Here is a 16,398-nt window from a genome sequence, read left to right on the forward strand (position 1 = left end):
TTGTGGAAAAATACCTTTATTCACAGAACTGGTACCATTTTAACTCTTTAAGTCAGAAGCAACTTCTGTACAACACAGTTCACGCTTGAGACGTCTCTTCTGGCAGAGCGGAGACTGAACGGTGAATGTGCTGGGGAAGCTGTGGTTTGCAGATGGTGGGAGGACATCTGTAAAGCAGGCACAGTTTTACATGTGCAGGTTCAATATTCCAAGTGTTCGGCGTTGCGTCACATACCATAGGTTCTCATGTTTCTCACCTGAGGGGCAGAAAACAGCAAAACACACCACGATTTGCCACATGAAATGAATGACACTGATAGTCACATTATGCTCCCAATGATTTACAACCTCTTTCGTATCATGTAAAGCAACATTAAAGAGTCAGTTCAGAGATAATAAGCCCCCTCTCTCCTGCCTTTAATGAAGATCCAGAGCTTTATTTATCAAGCTTTTTCTCCCCCAGTTAATCTCTTCTGATGTAGTAATAGCATTTAAATATTATAGTAAGAGAAAAGTTTTCATTGTCTACTGAAGAAATTATCCCAAATTAGATTGTAAAAAATGAAAGGGCACATTTTCAATGACATTTATCTGTAGTGTCAGTGTGGAAGCAGAAATCAAAAACACAAACTATCTGCACCACTTGTATTAAGTGAGAAAATATGGCTTGTCATTTGGGTGAACTGACCCTTTAATTTCCACAGGAGTCCTGCCAAAGTGTCAGCTGCTCCAATGACTCATTTCAAATTTCCACTGTCCAAGTTTCACTCGTGTCTGCAACCAACCACAGTCTGACCTGAGCTGCACTTCACACTCAGGCAACACAGCAGTCCCATCACATGTTGGGGAAAGGAGAAAAAAAAAAAAGAAAGGAATTGTATTTTAAATAAAAGCCACATAGAACGAGTCCAAGCGGAGGAGTTTGAGTACTTTCACCCCAATGAAAAGTGCTCCATCCAACATCGTGTGCGAGTCACCCGAAGCTTTAAAAACTGTGTCTCAGTCCCAAATCCAGTCAGTGCAACAAGCTCTGAAAGGACTACAACATCCACACGACCGGTGGAGACGGTCTCATGGCAACAGGCTTCAGGAGCTCAGACTAACCTGAAGTGCTGTGTTGGGCGATGAGCGTTAAAACACACCACATAAGAGCTTCTTGTAAAATGGAGATAAAGCTACAGACATGAACACCGCCAAGGCATGTGAAAAAAAAAACAAAATCAAAATGCAGGGTCTAAAACACACACCTACTTAAACTTCTGATCTGTGGTCAGTGTTAGGGTTTCATAGTGAAGTATTAAGATTCAACCTCAACAGTCACGTTTTCCTCCTGGCCGTAGTTAATTTACTGCATCATGACTCACAACTCTTAAACGCATTTTATTATTTTATCATTAATACATTCCATACACTAAACATTGTTCCTCATTCAATATAAAGCCCCTAACATTGGCAGAGGGGACTTCTCAAATCTGCAAAATAAACATTATAAAACAATCATTTATTAATATTTATAAAACTTTATAATTACACATGCCCCGCATTTTTTTTCCTTTAAAATACAGTTAAGTTTACAGCAAGTATTAGTTATGTGATCGGTGAGACACATCCACCCTGCGCAAGTTCTTGGGAAAGAGAGGTGTGTGTTAATGTGTGTATGTGTAACTGCAAACGTGCTCCAGTCTGTGTCCACAAGTCTTTTCCAGTCTTCACCGAATGAAAGCGTCAGAAGATTAAAAACGATGCGAGGTGGCGGTGATGGGGATCCTTGCATTGAATGTCAGCTCCAGAAGGGAGGAGGGGTGAGAGGGGTGAGGAGTAGGTAAATGAGGGTGACACTGATCCTAGTCTGTTTCACCAGCACTTCCTGCTCAGGGGTCTGACTTGACATGTTCATCTCCTCCTCCCCACCCTCACCCCTTCAGCGGATGGGTGTGTGTGTGTATGCGTGTGTGGTTCGTGGAGCGGTCCTCCCTCTGGACTGCGCCTCCTCCTCAGGCTTCCTCCTGCTCGGGGAAGTTGAGGATCTTACGGTGGGCTTGCCTCAGGTACTGCTGCTGTTTGAAATACACCTTAAACGCTCCCTTGATGGCCACGAATGCGATACCTCCCTGTGGGGGAGAGAGAAAAAAAAAAAAGAAAAAGTTGAGTTTAAAGACACATCAAAGCCTTTTCCTCCACTCCGCTTCAGAAAGATCCTTTCATTTCCACGCCGACTGTCATACGAATGACAGCACCTCACATCCCATCAATAGACAGAGGAGATCTTCCTGGTTGTTTCCTGTCCAGCTGTGAACGGGGACTATTTGAAAACTTTTATAATACTTCATTGTACTTGTTAGCAGATGATCATGTGCCTAAACTTTTGCACATGCCCCAATTTAATTAATTTAATTTTAGTTATGAAATAAAAAGGTGACAGTATTAATATGTGTCAAAAAGTTAATTTGCTGCAGGGGGTGTTTTTACTTTCACTTCAAAAACCAACTAAATATATTAGTTGTAATGTTGTATATTGTTTTTGAACAGAACCTGAGTAAATGTGAAATGTCATCTAGAGGTAACAAGATCATTAAAAACTGTTTATGTGCTGTAAATGTAAAACTAGAATCACCGCCTCACAGTTGTATGTCTGCACCAACCAGCAAAGTAGCAGGAAATATAGTGAAAGTCTCTTCCTCCTGAGTTACAGCATTGAATAATTGCCAGAAGTGTGACATTATATCACAGTGAAGTTGACCTTTGACCTTTTGAATATAAAATGTCATGACTTTTTATCCCGTTAGACATTTGAGATAAATTGCACGTTGCAAAAACGTGTTTTGTGAGGTCACAATGAGCCAGAAGTGATGAAATTCCCTTGGGGCATTCCTGATATACCGCGTTCACAGGTGCGTGAGGTTACTGTGACCTTGAACTTTGACCACCAAAATTGGATCAGTTCATTGCTGAGTCTAAGTGAATGTTTGTGCCAAATCTAAACAGATTTCCTCGGGGTGGTCTTCAGACACCACATTCAACATGCCAAAACCATGTTTCGTGAGGTAATCGCGACCTCAACCTTTGAGCACCAAAATCTAATCAGTTCATCCTTGAGTCCTTGTGAATGTGTGTGCCAAATGGGAAGAAGTAATGTCAAGGCGTTACTGAACTACTGCGTTCACGAGAATGGGACGCACAGTCGACAGACAACGTGAAAACAGAACGCCTCTGGCTGTGGGCGGCGCAGAGGCATAAAAAGCAACTGTATTAATATTTGAAGAAAGGTTCATTTTAATGTCAGATAGCTGCAGGGGTTGTCTTTACTTCTTTTCACTTCAAAAACCAACTAATGTGTAGTTTACCCAGGAGTACCTGAAACCTGTTCTTGAACAGAGGTATCATCCAGAAGTAACAAGATCATTAAAAACTGTTGATGTGTTGTAAATTTGAAAAAAAATGCAAAAACTCACAAATCATCCTACATCTGTGTGTTGATGTCAAAACTTAGTGATGACACTCATGTCTTAATTTTGAATGAAGCCCTGGTCGAGAACTTTAGAACCTAATCTAAGCAGAGTCATCAGTGCGTCCTCCTTCCTGCACACGTGAAACTTCATCATGCCAGAGCTTTCAGTCAGCAGCAGCCTGTCCGTCACTCACAGAGCTCAGTGCGTGAGGACAGAGTGTTCAGTGGTGTCAGTGCAGCCTGGATCACATGAGCCACTCCGGTTACCTCTCTGTCCTCAGCACTAGGTGGGTGAGGAGGTGGGGCCACATGAATGGTTCATATGTTGCAGTTATCACAGAGGAATCATTTATTCACTGACAGTGTGGCTGTGTTCCCTTCAAACAGCAGAACTTAGCACACTTGATTCTGTTACAAGGAAAATGATTCTGACTTTGTTTTGGGCTGCCAATGGTCAGAAGCTCGAATTTACAGTAACAACAATCATATCATGGTCCAGTACTGTGTGACAGGTGAGTGATTCATCATTCAGTCATTCTACAGTTGTGTGCTGCTGAACCCACCAGGATGGTCCTCTGCAGGTTGGAGTTGACACTGCTGAACATGAGCTTCCCCACAATGGTGGCGATGGTGGGGAAGACTAGGGCGCCACACAGGATCCGTGTAGCCGACACATGGTCTGCCAGGGGGCTGGCCTCTGCGGGGATCCGAGGAACTGGACAGCCAATCCCTTTAGAGACAGAAAACAGCAGCAGAGCTGCTGAAACAACCACTGCTTCTCAAGTGGCTCGCTCCATGATATTATGATAAAGACGCTCCTCTAAAAATGTTAGGAGACTTGCGGTTGAGTGGTGGTTGTGTTTCGGTTGCAGTTACACGCCCCTGCTGAGTACAGTTACAGCTTCTGCTCATATTGATTTCACATTGGGAGCAAGTTCTGAATTAAGTCCAAATTCTAAATGGCTGACATTCAAATCAAAAGCATAATCACAACAGAAAACAGACTGACACATTTTTCAAATAAAGGTTAAAAAGAAGAAAAACATTTTTGTGGTTTCTGGTTGTAAACACGATACGAGTGTGTGTGTGTGTGTGTTTCTGTGTGTGTGTGTGTGTGTGTGTGTGTGTGTGCTGACCTGGGAAGATGCTGTTGAGGATCTGCAGTTTGTTAGAATACTTCCTCCACAGACGCAGGACGTAGTCCTCCCAGCGGATCATCTTGCCGAGGATCAGCATGACCGGGATGGTGGGCAGGCCAATGAGCAGGAACAGAGGGTCGGCCCGCTCCATGACATCCAGGCCCTCCTTATGGCCCACCACCTGACAGCAGAGAGCACAATCTGAATGGAAAACTACCGCCGAGAAGGGGTGAGTAAAACTTTATTTATACAGTATCAGTATCAGTACAGAATTAAAAACATAAATACTAAGTGCATACAAACACAACACACATACGAAGACAGAAGCACACAGCAACCAGTCCCCATGCAGGACAAGCCTTGAACTTAAAGAAGTGTGTATTTAGATGTTTTCTGAAACAGTCAACAGGCTCAGCTGATCTAATGTGAGGGTGGAGATTGTTCTGAAGTGTGGATGCTAGCCAGGACAGCAAAAGAGCAGTCTCCTTTGGTTTTCTGTTTGGCACGCGGTGCAGCCAACAGGTTTTGGTTGGATGACCTCAGTGGCCGCTCAGTGGTGTTAAGGGTTTAGTAACTAGGAAATGTAGGCAGGAGGCAGCAGCTAATCCATGTAGTTCCTTTTAAGTGATTAAAAGAATCTAAGAGTCGATCCTGAACTTCACTGGCAGCCAAAGCAGCGAGGCTAAAATAAGGATGATCTTCAGTTCTCAAGATCTGAGCTGCTGCATTGTGAAAAAGCTGAAGACGAGCTAGGGCAGTTTGAGTACGGCAAGAGAAAAGGGGCTTAGAGAAGTCATCAAAGGGAAAAAATCAAATCACAAGTAGATAATAATGGTCTGATTTTTGCAATGTTTCTCAGTTGATGTAGGGGTCAAGTACACCCACACACTGGTGCCATCCAGTCCTTTATAGCAGCTAAACAGGTGTGAACAGTGTCTAGGATTTTCTTTTACATACAGCTGAGTGTTGTCCTAGTAACAAGGACAAAATATACAACCAAATATAAACTGATTATCTGGTCCAAAGGAAGCATACACATAGAGAAAAGAATGGGACTGAGGATTGAGCCCTGAGGCACACCATGTAACAGCGGAGTGGATGAGGAGACGCATCTATTTGACAAATATGATTCAAACCAGTTTAAGGCTTTCCCAACGCAACGCAACTACTTAGTCGATTAATGAGGATGTTATGACCAACAGCATCAAAGGCAGCACTTGCATCAATTAAAATTCAGCCAGCATGAGGATGTCACTTGTGACTCTTCACAACTCAGTTTCAGTACTGTGGCTTTGGCAAAGCCAGATTGAGATTTATCTGAAATATTGTTCTCTTCAACAACTTGAAGCAGCTGCTCCACAACATTTTTTTCCCAATACTTACAATATAACAATACAATATAATACAAGAACTGAAAGGTAATTTCAAGTCTAAAATTGTTCGGAATGGATGGACAGAGGCTGGGTTGTTTGAAAAACATCTGGACACATGCCGTCTTAAAATGATGGGGGTCACAGCCGGAGGTGAGGGACAGGTTTACAACAGTGAGGATAGCCGGCCTATGATAGAATATGGAGGGTAAATATCAAGGTGGCAGGAGGACAGGTGCAGATGAGAAATTGTGTTAATGAGGTTGCGCATGATAATGGCAGCAAATTGGATTAGTACATTTGGAGCAGCACTAGAAAGACCAAAAGAGATGAACTGGGACACAATGTTGGATCTGATGCTGTTGATCTTGTTGACAAAAAAAATGATAAATACTTTTCACAATCCTCAGCTGAAGTGGCAGAGACAGCGGCGGGAGCAGGCTGTACAGGCTGTACAGGCTGACTGATTGTGCTACACACAGCTCAGGGACTGTGTTTATTAGTAGTAATTAATTCTGAGAAGTAAGCTGTTCTTGCATCCTTTATTTTCTGCACATGAAAGAGCTTTTGACTTCAATCAGAAATTAAACATTTAAGTCTTTTTCCATCTGCGCTCAGCTCTCCTGCAGTCCTGCATCGTTTATCTGGGGTGGTGATTTGGCGGCTGATACAGACCTGGTTGTGACAGGTGCAATGGTATCTTTCACCAAGGAAGCACATTATGAAAATCAATGACCAGATCATTTTTGTTAGAATGTATAGCTTCAGGATTTACACAGTATGTGGCATTAACAGCGACAGGAACATCGCACTTAAGAGCACAGTTGTCAGTATAATTGGACCAGAACAGGGACTGAGGTACAGGGAATGTGATTGTAGGATTTTACTTTGACCCCCTTGCTCAATCTTCGTCACTTTACCGTGTGTTTACTGTGGACCATGACAGAGTCGAGGAGTTTGGCGAAGTCACATTTTAGTATTTCAGAGTTCTGTCTGAGGATCTTATCACATACAACATGAAGGACAGCATCCTGGGCGAGTGGGTGATCGGCACATAGAACAACTCTAATGCTACGCCTAACTAAATTTGCTAGGTGGCGCTGTTGCGAAAAACTAGTGTGCCAGAAATGCAATCCTTGGACAGAAAGGAGAAACAGAGGAGCACAAAAAGGCATCTGTGACTTGAAATACAGACATGAGTTGCAAAACTACTTTTGAGTAGATTTTGAGTTTGATTTAATTTGCCAGCTCACAGGTACAGTCAAAGTCACAACACTGACCAGACTGAACAGGCCTATTATAAACCAAAACCCCTCAGGAGGGATCACTGGTCCAACCTGCATGACAGTGACAGCTCCGTAGGTGACAGCAGTCCAGTAGATGGAGCCCACCATGATGCCAGCAGCTGCAAAGGGTCCGGCCTTAGAGATGAGCCGGTCGGCCAGGTCCAGCACGTAGACCACGGGACCTGATGGAGGCCAACAATCAGGTATTAAAGTCAAACGTGCAACTTTTATTTCAAAGTTATTCTTACCACTGTTAGGTAGACAGTTACATTCACAACCTGTGGGCCCTTTCCTGAAAATGACTTGGGGTATAAAATACAGGGCTGCAAATGTTATTTTCATTATTGATTAATCTGCTGATTATTTTTCCAATGAATCATTATTCATCATTATTCATCATTATTCATCATTATTCATCGTTATTCATCATTAATTGAAAATACCTTGTTTTGTTCAACAGTCAAATCCCAAAGAGATTCAATTTACTATCATAGATAAAGACTTGTTCACAATTGAGAAACCATAACTAGTGAATTTTTGGAATTTTTGCTTTAAAAATGATAATTATGTAAGAAGAAAATGATAAACAACATAACATCAAATAATTACCAAAATAGTTGCTGGTTATTTGGTCGACAAATCGTTTTCCGCTCTGATAAGGCTGTCATTTACTCAGCATTGATGCCAGAATAAGTATTTTACAGTAGTGCCCATTTCTAATAAAATCAGAAATGACACACTGGATATAAAGTATATACTACTTATACTTCTGAAAATATAACAGTTTATAAAAATATAATCCTGGTGAACAATGGTGCGCAAAAGATAAAAATTAAAGTGACACAGGAACATTGTGTCACTGGCAAATAGTCAAATACATTTGTGTCAGTGAATGTCTCACCACGCCTAAGATGCTATTCACATGCATAAACACACCGTTTTGTGCATCAGAGCAAATACTTTCTAGAAGACTGCAGACACTGAAGTCAAGTGTAAGGTACTGTGGGAAATACACAGACTAGACAATCAGCTAATGAACAGTGAGTGTTTGTACAGCAGGGGTCATGAGACTCCTGCTGCTTAAACAACCACCTGAACAAGAAACATGAACACATCTAAACTCAACACATATCATCAATCTACAAAAAGAAAGGCACTAGTCATCATTCTTTAGGTGACCTATTCTTTATGCAAAAGTCAGGCTGACAGGTCATGTGACACAAGAACAACCACAGCCTGTCTTCAGGGTGAATGACCTGTATTATAACAACAGTAAGAGAACTGATGACACAAGGAAACTCACACTAAATAGACAACATGTGATCAGGCATTCTTCCAGTCCAACAAGAAAAATTACAACAATGCAGTCAAGTGAAAGTACAGTTTCTTCTTCAAGGCTTTAACCAAAGACTGAAGCATGTGAGGTATGGTGCACACCTTGTGTTGTGTTGACAGAGAGGGAGGAGGCTCTCAGGCGGATTCCACCTCGATTAAAAATAACCGGGCTGATCTTGACAAGCATGTAATAAGGATTAATCTGAAGTCTTTACTTCCCTTCCTGACATCAGGGGCAGGACCCCAAAAAAGGACCCCGCTCCAGCATTCCTGGCTGACTCGGGGGAAATCATGCAATATTTACAGGAAGGCAACCTGATTTCCTCACTCAGACAGACCCATCCACATCCTATTAATAACTAGCCTGTGAGTGGGAGGAGAGCTGGGTGGGGATGCTACCAAGGGGACCAAGCACAGAACACAGCACTGGGCCTGGATGTGTTGCAGTGGAACTCTGTAGCTGCAAGATGAGATCCACAGCACACAGCAGTCTGGGTTTACAGGCCCTGAAAACCTATTTTCTCAAACACCTTCTTGCTATAATCAGTGTTGTCCTACATATACACAACATGTTCTGCCAAAGTACGAACAGTTTTGGGTATTTCACGAGAGATTTCTGTGACTGACCAATCACGAAGCGCTGCGCCCCTTAGTTACAGTTTATATTCTCAGTCAATTTTCCATTCTCACATTTGTGCAGTTAACAGTAATAACAGTGGCAGGTCTACATCTCTAAATTCCTAGTAATCTTTTCAACAATTCGTCCTTGGTTTCAGACAAAGGTAAAACTTATTTCTAGCAAAAATGGTTGATTTTGTCTGCTGGAATGGTGACTGTCAGATCTGTCAGATTTTATTTGTTGCAGCAAGCTAGCTAATTATGCTAACGAGATCAGTAGGTCGGTTAAAAACTCTGTCTCTGGTTGACATTTTAATATTTCCAGACAGATAGTTTTATCAACAGCCAGTTAGTCTTCCCATTATAGGTATAAAAAGGAAAAATGCAAGTGTAAATATTTAGTAACAACTAATCTCTATGTAAGAAGCCTTTTGTCTTGTGAAACCTGTTTTAATTTAGTGATGCATAAACCTCAGTCTCTTACATCAGAACTGGGCTAAGTTTGAATTCTGGAGTCGGTAGCATCAGCTGTTCATAAGTTCAAATATTGTTGATATTTATATATGAATGTGAGGATATTATTATTATTATCCAGAGAAACAGTCTCACATATTTATAAAACTGGTCCAAAGGTCAGCAGGCTTTCTAACAAACACACTCGTCTCTCGAGAGGGGTGACATTTCCAATCACATTTTTAAAATAGTGATTTTGACACATCTTGTCGCATTGAGTAATAAAGCTGTGAAGTGGCATTAAAACAGTGCTGAGTCATTGGTCATTGTGAAAGCAGGACTTGGTTCAAGAACACTTTCCCCTCTGGCCATGTCAGCAGTGGATTGATAAATATATTATGCTGTTCATTTATGCTACAAGGCAAGAAAAAAAAAAAAAAAAACAGATCGACCATGTAGCGCAGAAAGCTTGGTAAGCCTTGGTAAGAGTTAACGCAAACACCTCAGCAGATACATTTTCATAAGCCTGCAGAGGAAACCAAAGCAGTGAGACCAAACTGTAACATCGTCTGACTACAACATTTACCTACACATGGAGTGTAAAAAGAGCAGCAGCTTTCTAAAATAATTCTGAGGATCCGTGGTTATTTTTGGGTTTGGGGTTTTTACAGTTTGAACATAAGACAGACTTTATCAAGATGTTTGTACAGCCGGGCCACCAGGAGGCTGTTACCCATAAGTACTTGCCACAAGTTGTATACAATTCAGCCACTGTTAGCTCTCCTTCTACAGCTGAGTACATTCACTGCTCATGCTAAAGGTCTGTCTTCAGACAGCAGTGCTCCAGTCCACTTGTTGGGGAAGGAACCCAAAGCAAGCAAGAAGCATTTGGCCCTTTTAAAGCTACTTAACTCACAATGGAAATATCCCACTTTTATCTCTAAAGTAGTTATAAACACAGTGGCTCTCTCTTGTCTACTGCCAGTCCTTTGATGCTGTCCAGAGCTCCCCTTTACTGCACCTGTGTTTCCCGACCACATTGATCTTGCAATGCTTGAGCGCATTAATATGGCATATTTTGATGACAGCGTTGGAATCTCTTCCGCTCTCTCCCTGCCTAAGCATTACGACATCGCGGCTGGAGAGAACTGGGTCGCCCTTAATGGCCACTGGCAGGACGGAGAGCTGAGCAATTCATTTCAGCCACTGGCAGCAGATTCCATAATTAAGATAATTAAAAGGGAGGGGGGAGTGAAGGAGTGAGGGGAAAAGTGCAACTGCAGTTCTTCGGTAGTGGGCACGCATGCTGGCACACTGTTCCAGCTGGCTTGTTTACTCTCTCTAGGCAGAGAGTCCATAAAGAAGAAGGAGCAGCAAGGACACACCGTCCTCGGAGTTGTATTGCCAGCCAAATTAGCATGATAGGCTGGCTTTGGCTCTGCAGCAGGTGCTGGTGGGAATACAGCCAGAATGGCATATAGCTACCCTGCTCTTTGTGGGCTGCAGTGTTGCAAGCTTCTTTCTCTCCTGCGCCATAAGTCAGGGAAAACAATCAAAACCTAGGTTAATAGAAAAGGTGATCTGTGGCTCCTGAACAACCCCCTATCTGATCTGGTGGCAGACAGGGGGTCCCACAGTGAGCAAATCATGAGTCATACCTGTCAAACCTGTAGAAATGAGCCGGCCTCAGCAGCAACCCTAAGAAAGCAACCGCTGTGGCAGCTTCCCCTCAGTGCACCCTGTCTCTACCTGTCCACAGCTTTGCCACCGTCACCTAAATTGAAAGCTGTCATCACAGTGTTGTCACCAAGCTGTGAAATTGCTATTATTCTGAGGGCTAATTAAAGCTGCTGCAAATACCACAGCTAGTGAAGTCAGGCCAGTAAAATTGTATCCAAATATAAACACTTGTCTATGCTTTAAAGTAAAGATGGTACAGGACTTGGCTGTCTGAACAACATGCAAATAATAAATACAAGGTATCGCCGTGTCCGTATAACCATAATATAGAAAGGCACGGTTGGAATAAAAAATGGGAAAGGAATACTGCAGCAATGATGCAGCAAAACAGACAATGCTGTACTCCTCCTTGTCTCGTACAATGCTGTACTAGACAAGCGTGCTAATGCCCAGCATATCCTGCAGCTACAGACTGGAACTCCTCAGATGTACAAATACTATCTCAGCTAAGAAATGAAGAAATTTACTCTCCTGTATTTATGAGAAATAGACATTGTTCATCAGCTATAAATAGACAAATTAAACTCTTGTTCTCATTTGCCTACTGTGTAAAAACTGAATGCAGATGTGATATAATGTGTTTCTAGATGTTTGGTTCAAATGTTTTCATGCTGGTTTAGTTTTCAGAACCCTGTGGCTTACTGGAGGATGAATGTCAAATGTCAAATTACAGCAAGTAATGGAAATTTAAATCAGTCCTGCACAAAACAATCATGATGTGGTAAAATCCATCAATGTGGAGGTCCAACTAACAAACCCAAATACTTTGCAAATGCATTTTGACATCATGCGGCGCCAAAGATGCAAAAGTAGCAAATCAGACTGCAGTGTTTGCATGGAGCGCTCGGCAGGAAAGGTTCCCGTCTGAGGCACATCCTGTTTAGAGTCTAGAGATGTCACCGTCACCGGGCAGAGTTCTAATGATGTGTGAAATGTGATGTTGAAGTCACAGGGAAACACTGGAGGACAGCTGTGATTTTATGGATTCATCAGCAGAGCGGCAGCGTCACTCCACTCATCTCCTCTCAGCCTTTGATGAGCTGCTCCGTCGGCTCCTCCCGTGACCCACTTTCACTCCCTGTCCGCTCTCCCAGACACATCCAGCATCCCTGCGCAGCTCCCTCACCACCTCTGTCTGACACTTGCAAATGGGATTAAGAAAAAGGCACTTTTCCCTGTGGTGGGAGAGCCTTTCAGGTACACTCAACAGGCTCTGTGCATTTAACAAACCGCTGGTCCTCTTCCTGCCCAGATACATTCAGTGATTTTCAGCTGCTAGGGGGAAAATTAAGCCCTTTCTCATAAGGGCACTGCTTAGAAATCTGTTGTTTGTTTGGTTTTATTTCTTCAATAAAAGTAGAATGATTTTCCAAGCATTGGTAGGTTACCTGCCACAGGACTTAACCAGACCCAGCTAAGGTAGTGGGTTAGACATTTAAATCGACACACTAAAGCTCATTACTTCATTTCCAGACAGTGCACTCTTCTATCCATTAACAAAGTGGGAACAGGTGGACCTAGATTTACTGCCTCTGCAAACCAGTCAAGTTACAGTTTACATCGTGACTGTGGAGACTCATATAATGTATAAGTGAAGGAATCAAAAAAGGTTTAAGTTTATTTGCAGAACAGTATGATGGCACAGTGAAGTTGACCTTTTGGATATAAAAAGGTGTGTCAAATATTGTCTAATATGCATACGATTTCTTGAGTTATGGCCAAATAAGTACCATAGTACTTGATGTACATATGGACAGACAAAAAACATAATGCCTCCATTCTCGTCTTAAAAAAAAGCATAAAAATGTAGCACTCTCTCAACTCTCTGGAATAGATCTCTCCTTCCAGATTTAGGCCATATTAATAAAATTAATATACTATTATTTACAAAAGTATAGATATCCCACTGACTCCCAGACTGTTTTAAGTCTTAGCAGACAATTCTCTCACTTAAAAATGCAAACTAACTTTTCTCTTGATTGGCTTCCAGTTAGATGTACAGCGTCCTCCACCACATCCTCACACTCTGTCATCGACACTGAAGGGAAACCAAAGAACGTTACACACGACTAAATCAAAAGGTAACACAAGCCTCTGGTTGCTTATATAACCAGAGGCCATCAATCAGTAAACTGGACCACAGTAGAGAGGAAGTTCCCTTTCAAAATAAACCACTGGCCCATCCATCACAATGCTCTATTGCTGTTGGCCAAACCTCGTGAGGATTCACACACGCGACAAGCGGACACAAACTTCAGAGTGGGCATCAGGAGCTGATGAGCTCGAGGTTAAACATGTTAAATTCTGGCCTACAACTCTTTTTTATACCCAGCTGTTATAAAAATAAGAGCTGGCCAAGAATAACTAACCACAAACACACAATGATGTGCCACACTGTGAGAAAACACTGATGCAATGTGTCTAAATCACGACTTCAAAAGCTACTGTGTGAAACAGAGACTTGATTCATAATGTGTCTTGAAGCCAGAGCATGTGAGTGAGACTAACATTAGATAAGACAAACATGTTTGTATATCCCCTTTGAACATTCTCTCGGACTGAAATAGAATCAATTTACATCCAGTTTAGCTTGAGTTTGAATATTATTCTAAATAATATTTGATTAGTTTCTGAACAGGCGAGTAATACATTAAATTGGCAAAAATCAAATTTCAGTGAGCTTCAAAATCAAAAACAAAATTCATTTGTTATCTCTCCCAGTAAGATCTCTTTGATTTCAGCACCAAAACTTTTTTAAGTAGTCATCTGTTAGGAGTAATAAAACCATACATACAGTAAAAGGAATATCCTGTGTATCCCTAACAATGTGCCCCAGTGTAGCCGACAGTACCTACTTCTTTTTGCCATGTTGCTTGGCAACCAGTCAGGCATAGCTTCACTGCAATTTCACTCAATCACTACACATCACCTTTGTGCTTTCATCTTTGGTATGAATCGATGCATTCAGAGTTATTCTTTACCTGAAACACCAAACACTCCAAGCTGTTTATGTCGCCAACACATTCACACTAAGTAGTGTAAATCTGATTTCTGTGACTTCAATTAGTTCAAAGTTCAAAACCGTCTCTTCAACTGATAAAACTCAAGTGAATGTGGTCAAAAATACTACAAAGGTATGGATTAATGGCAGCAGACAATTGGAGTCATACAGTTACATTAACAATGGCTCCATTTTATTCAAGTGTCCCAGTAAGCCATGAGCCTGAAACTGAAGCAGTGAAATGGAATTCAGCCATCATTCATTTTATTATTTACACCTGTGCTTTTACTACTGTAACAAGTCAAAATGTCTTCTGTGAACAGCCTTCATTTAACTTGGTAAAATTTCAAGTAATGACTAATGTAGGTTTAAATACCTGTAAACACAACTGTTGTAACTTTATTTTATTATGGTCGAGGTAGATGGCCGCCCACCCTGAGTCCGGTTCTGCTTGAGGTTTTTGGTTTTTGCCTCTAAAACAGGAAGTTTTTCCTTCTGACTGTCACCAAGTGCTGCTCACGGTGGGAATTGTTGTGTCTCTGTTATTATAATCAATATTACAAAGAGTATGGTTTAGTCCTGCTCTATATGAAAAGGGCCTTGACATGCTTTCTGTTGTGATGTTATATAAATAAAAATTGACTTTATGTTATTGAAGTAACCTAGAAATGTCATAGATCTTAATCTCTCCAGACAGGCATCATGTCAGAAATCATGCTGTACATTTGTGGTCATAACTGATTCAACAATATCAGTGCACTCGGTGCAACTGCAGAGCTACAGTCGGACCCATACTGAAAACTCCTTATTGAACAAGACCTACTTTTAATTTCTTTCTCCTGTTAGGCTCTAACTCAGCTGTTTAAAAGATCTAACCATTTTCATGAAAACTACTAACTTAGTTTTGGAATGTAATGCAATGATATATTTTATTTATTTGTGAGTCAATAACTGTGATATTTTAATGATATTTAATGACTCAACACATTTAAGTGATTTAATTACTTAAATGTATTGAGTCATTAAATTCATTAATATATGTAATCCGGGCCTGTTGGGCTGTTCTATTAGATGTTATTTTTTCTGACTAACTGACAGGCCTATTGGGACCTGTGAGCCAATTAACACGAAAACATCAATACAAACAGAAAAAAGCCAGGCAGACACATTCACAAATACCCAGCAAACAGCCAAGTGTCCAGTAATCAGCTCTCAGAGGGCGACAAACATACACAGGTTATTTACTGAGGAGGAGGAAGTGTTTAAAGAAGCTGAGCTGAAACATTCTGCTTATAGCACTAAAGTGACTGACAGTGCAGCCTTGGTCACTATAAATAAACATGAACCTGTTTACCAGCCGGGCCAGGCCTCCTGCAGACATTGTCTTAAGGCCAGCTCCTGTCTCAAATTGCAACTTCTCTCCCTTTGAGTTTGACATGCAAGTGGCCCAGTGGCTGATGGGTAAACAAGTCACAAGTGTGAACTACTAACCTGAAATCAAGTCTTCATATTTGGCAGGAAAATTTAACAATGGGATTAAACCAACATTATTCTTCCTGCTGTATCTGGAATATTTTTCTGTTACAAAGGATGAGGACAAGTCAACCGTCGTCTTATAGAGGTATGAAGGGATCAGAGACAGAGACACTGAGACGTGAGCACTATCTGACCAAATAAGCATGGCAGTGTATGGTGTATTTTCATTAGATGAGTCATGGCTGGTGTTTGGGAACAATTGAAGCCCTCGTCACTCTGACGTGTTAGGATAATTGAGGTAGTCACTCCTCTAAAATGCTGCTGGTCAATCAGCCAGGAGCCCGGCCGTATAACAAGCGAGCGCCCTTCTGTTCCTTGTCAAGCTGAAAGGAAATGTTTACCCAGATCACCACAGAACCTATGCTGGTTCCGGAGTAAATAAACATGCACTCAGGCAAGACAAACTGAATAGCTCTCAGAGTTTTGGGTACAGTTACAGGCAGCAGCTATTAAGAGTGGCCTCAAAGAGGCG

At 41.6% G+C, this 16,398-nt stretch overlaps 1 protein-coding gene across 2 annotated transcripts in view; it reads right to left on the reverse strand.

Moving 5' to 3' along the window:
- march5 (membrane associated ring-CH-type finger 5) overlaps nucleotides 1-16,398 on the reverse strand; it is a 28,619-nt gene continuing 12,221 nt past the window's right edge. Inside the window, exons 3-6 of one of the 2 annotated variants that reach the window (XM_022743777.1) lie at nucleotides 7,295-7,425; nucleotides 4,585-4,768; nucleotides 4,012-4,178; nucleotides 1-2,111 (exon numbers count right to left, since the gene is read on the reverse strand). In XM_022743777.1, coding sequence (XP_022599498.1) covers nucleotides 1,995-2,111; nucleotides 4,012-4,178; nucleotides 4,585-4,768; nucleotides 7,295-7,425 — 599 coding nt within the window. In that variant the 3' untranslated portion in view covers nucleotides 1-1,994. Of the gene's footprint in view, nucleotides 2,112-4,011; nucleotides 4,206-4,584; nucleotides 4,769-7,294; nucleotides 7,426-16,398 lie in introns of both variants that reach the window. The other variant, XM_022743776.1, reaches the window with a different exon arrangement.

Source organism: Seriola dumerili, unplaced genomic scaffold (assembly GCF_002260705.1).
Source record: "Seriola dumerili isolate Sdu_G_001 unplaced genomic scaffold, Sdu_1.0 BDQW01000073.1, whole genome shotgun sequence".
Taxonomy (NCBI): Eukaryota; Metazoa; Chordata; class Actinopteri; order Carangiformes; family Carangidae; genus Seriola; species Seriola dumerili.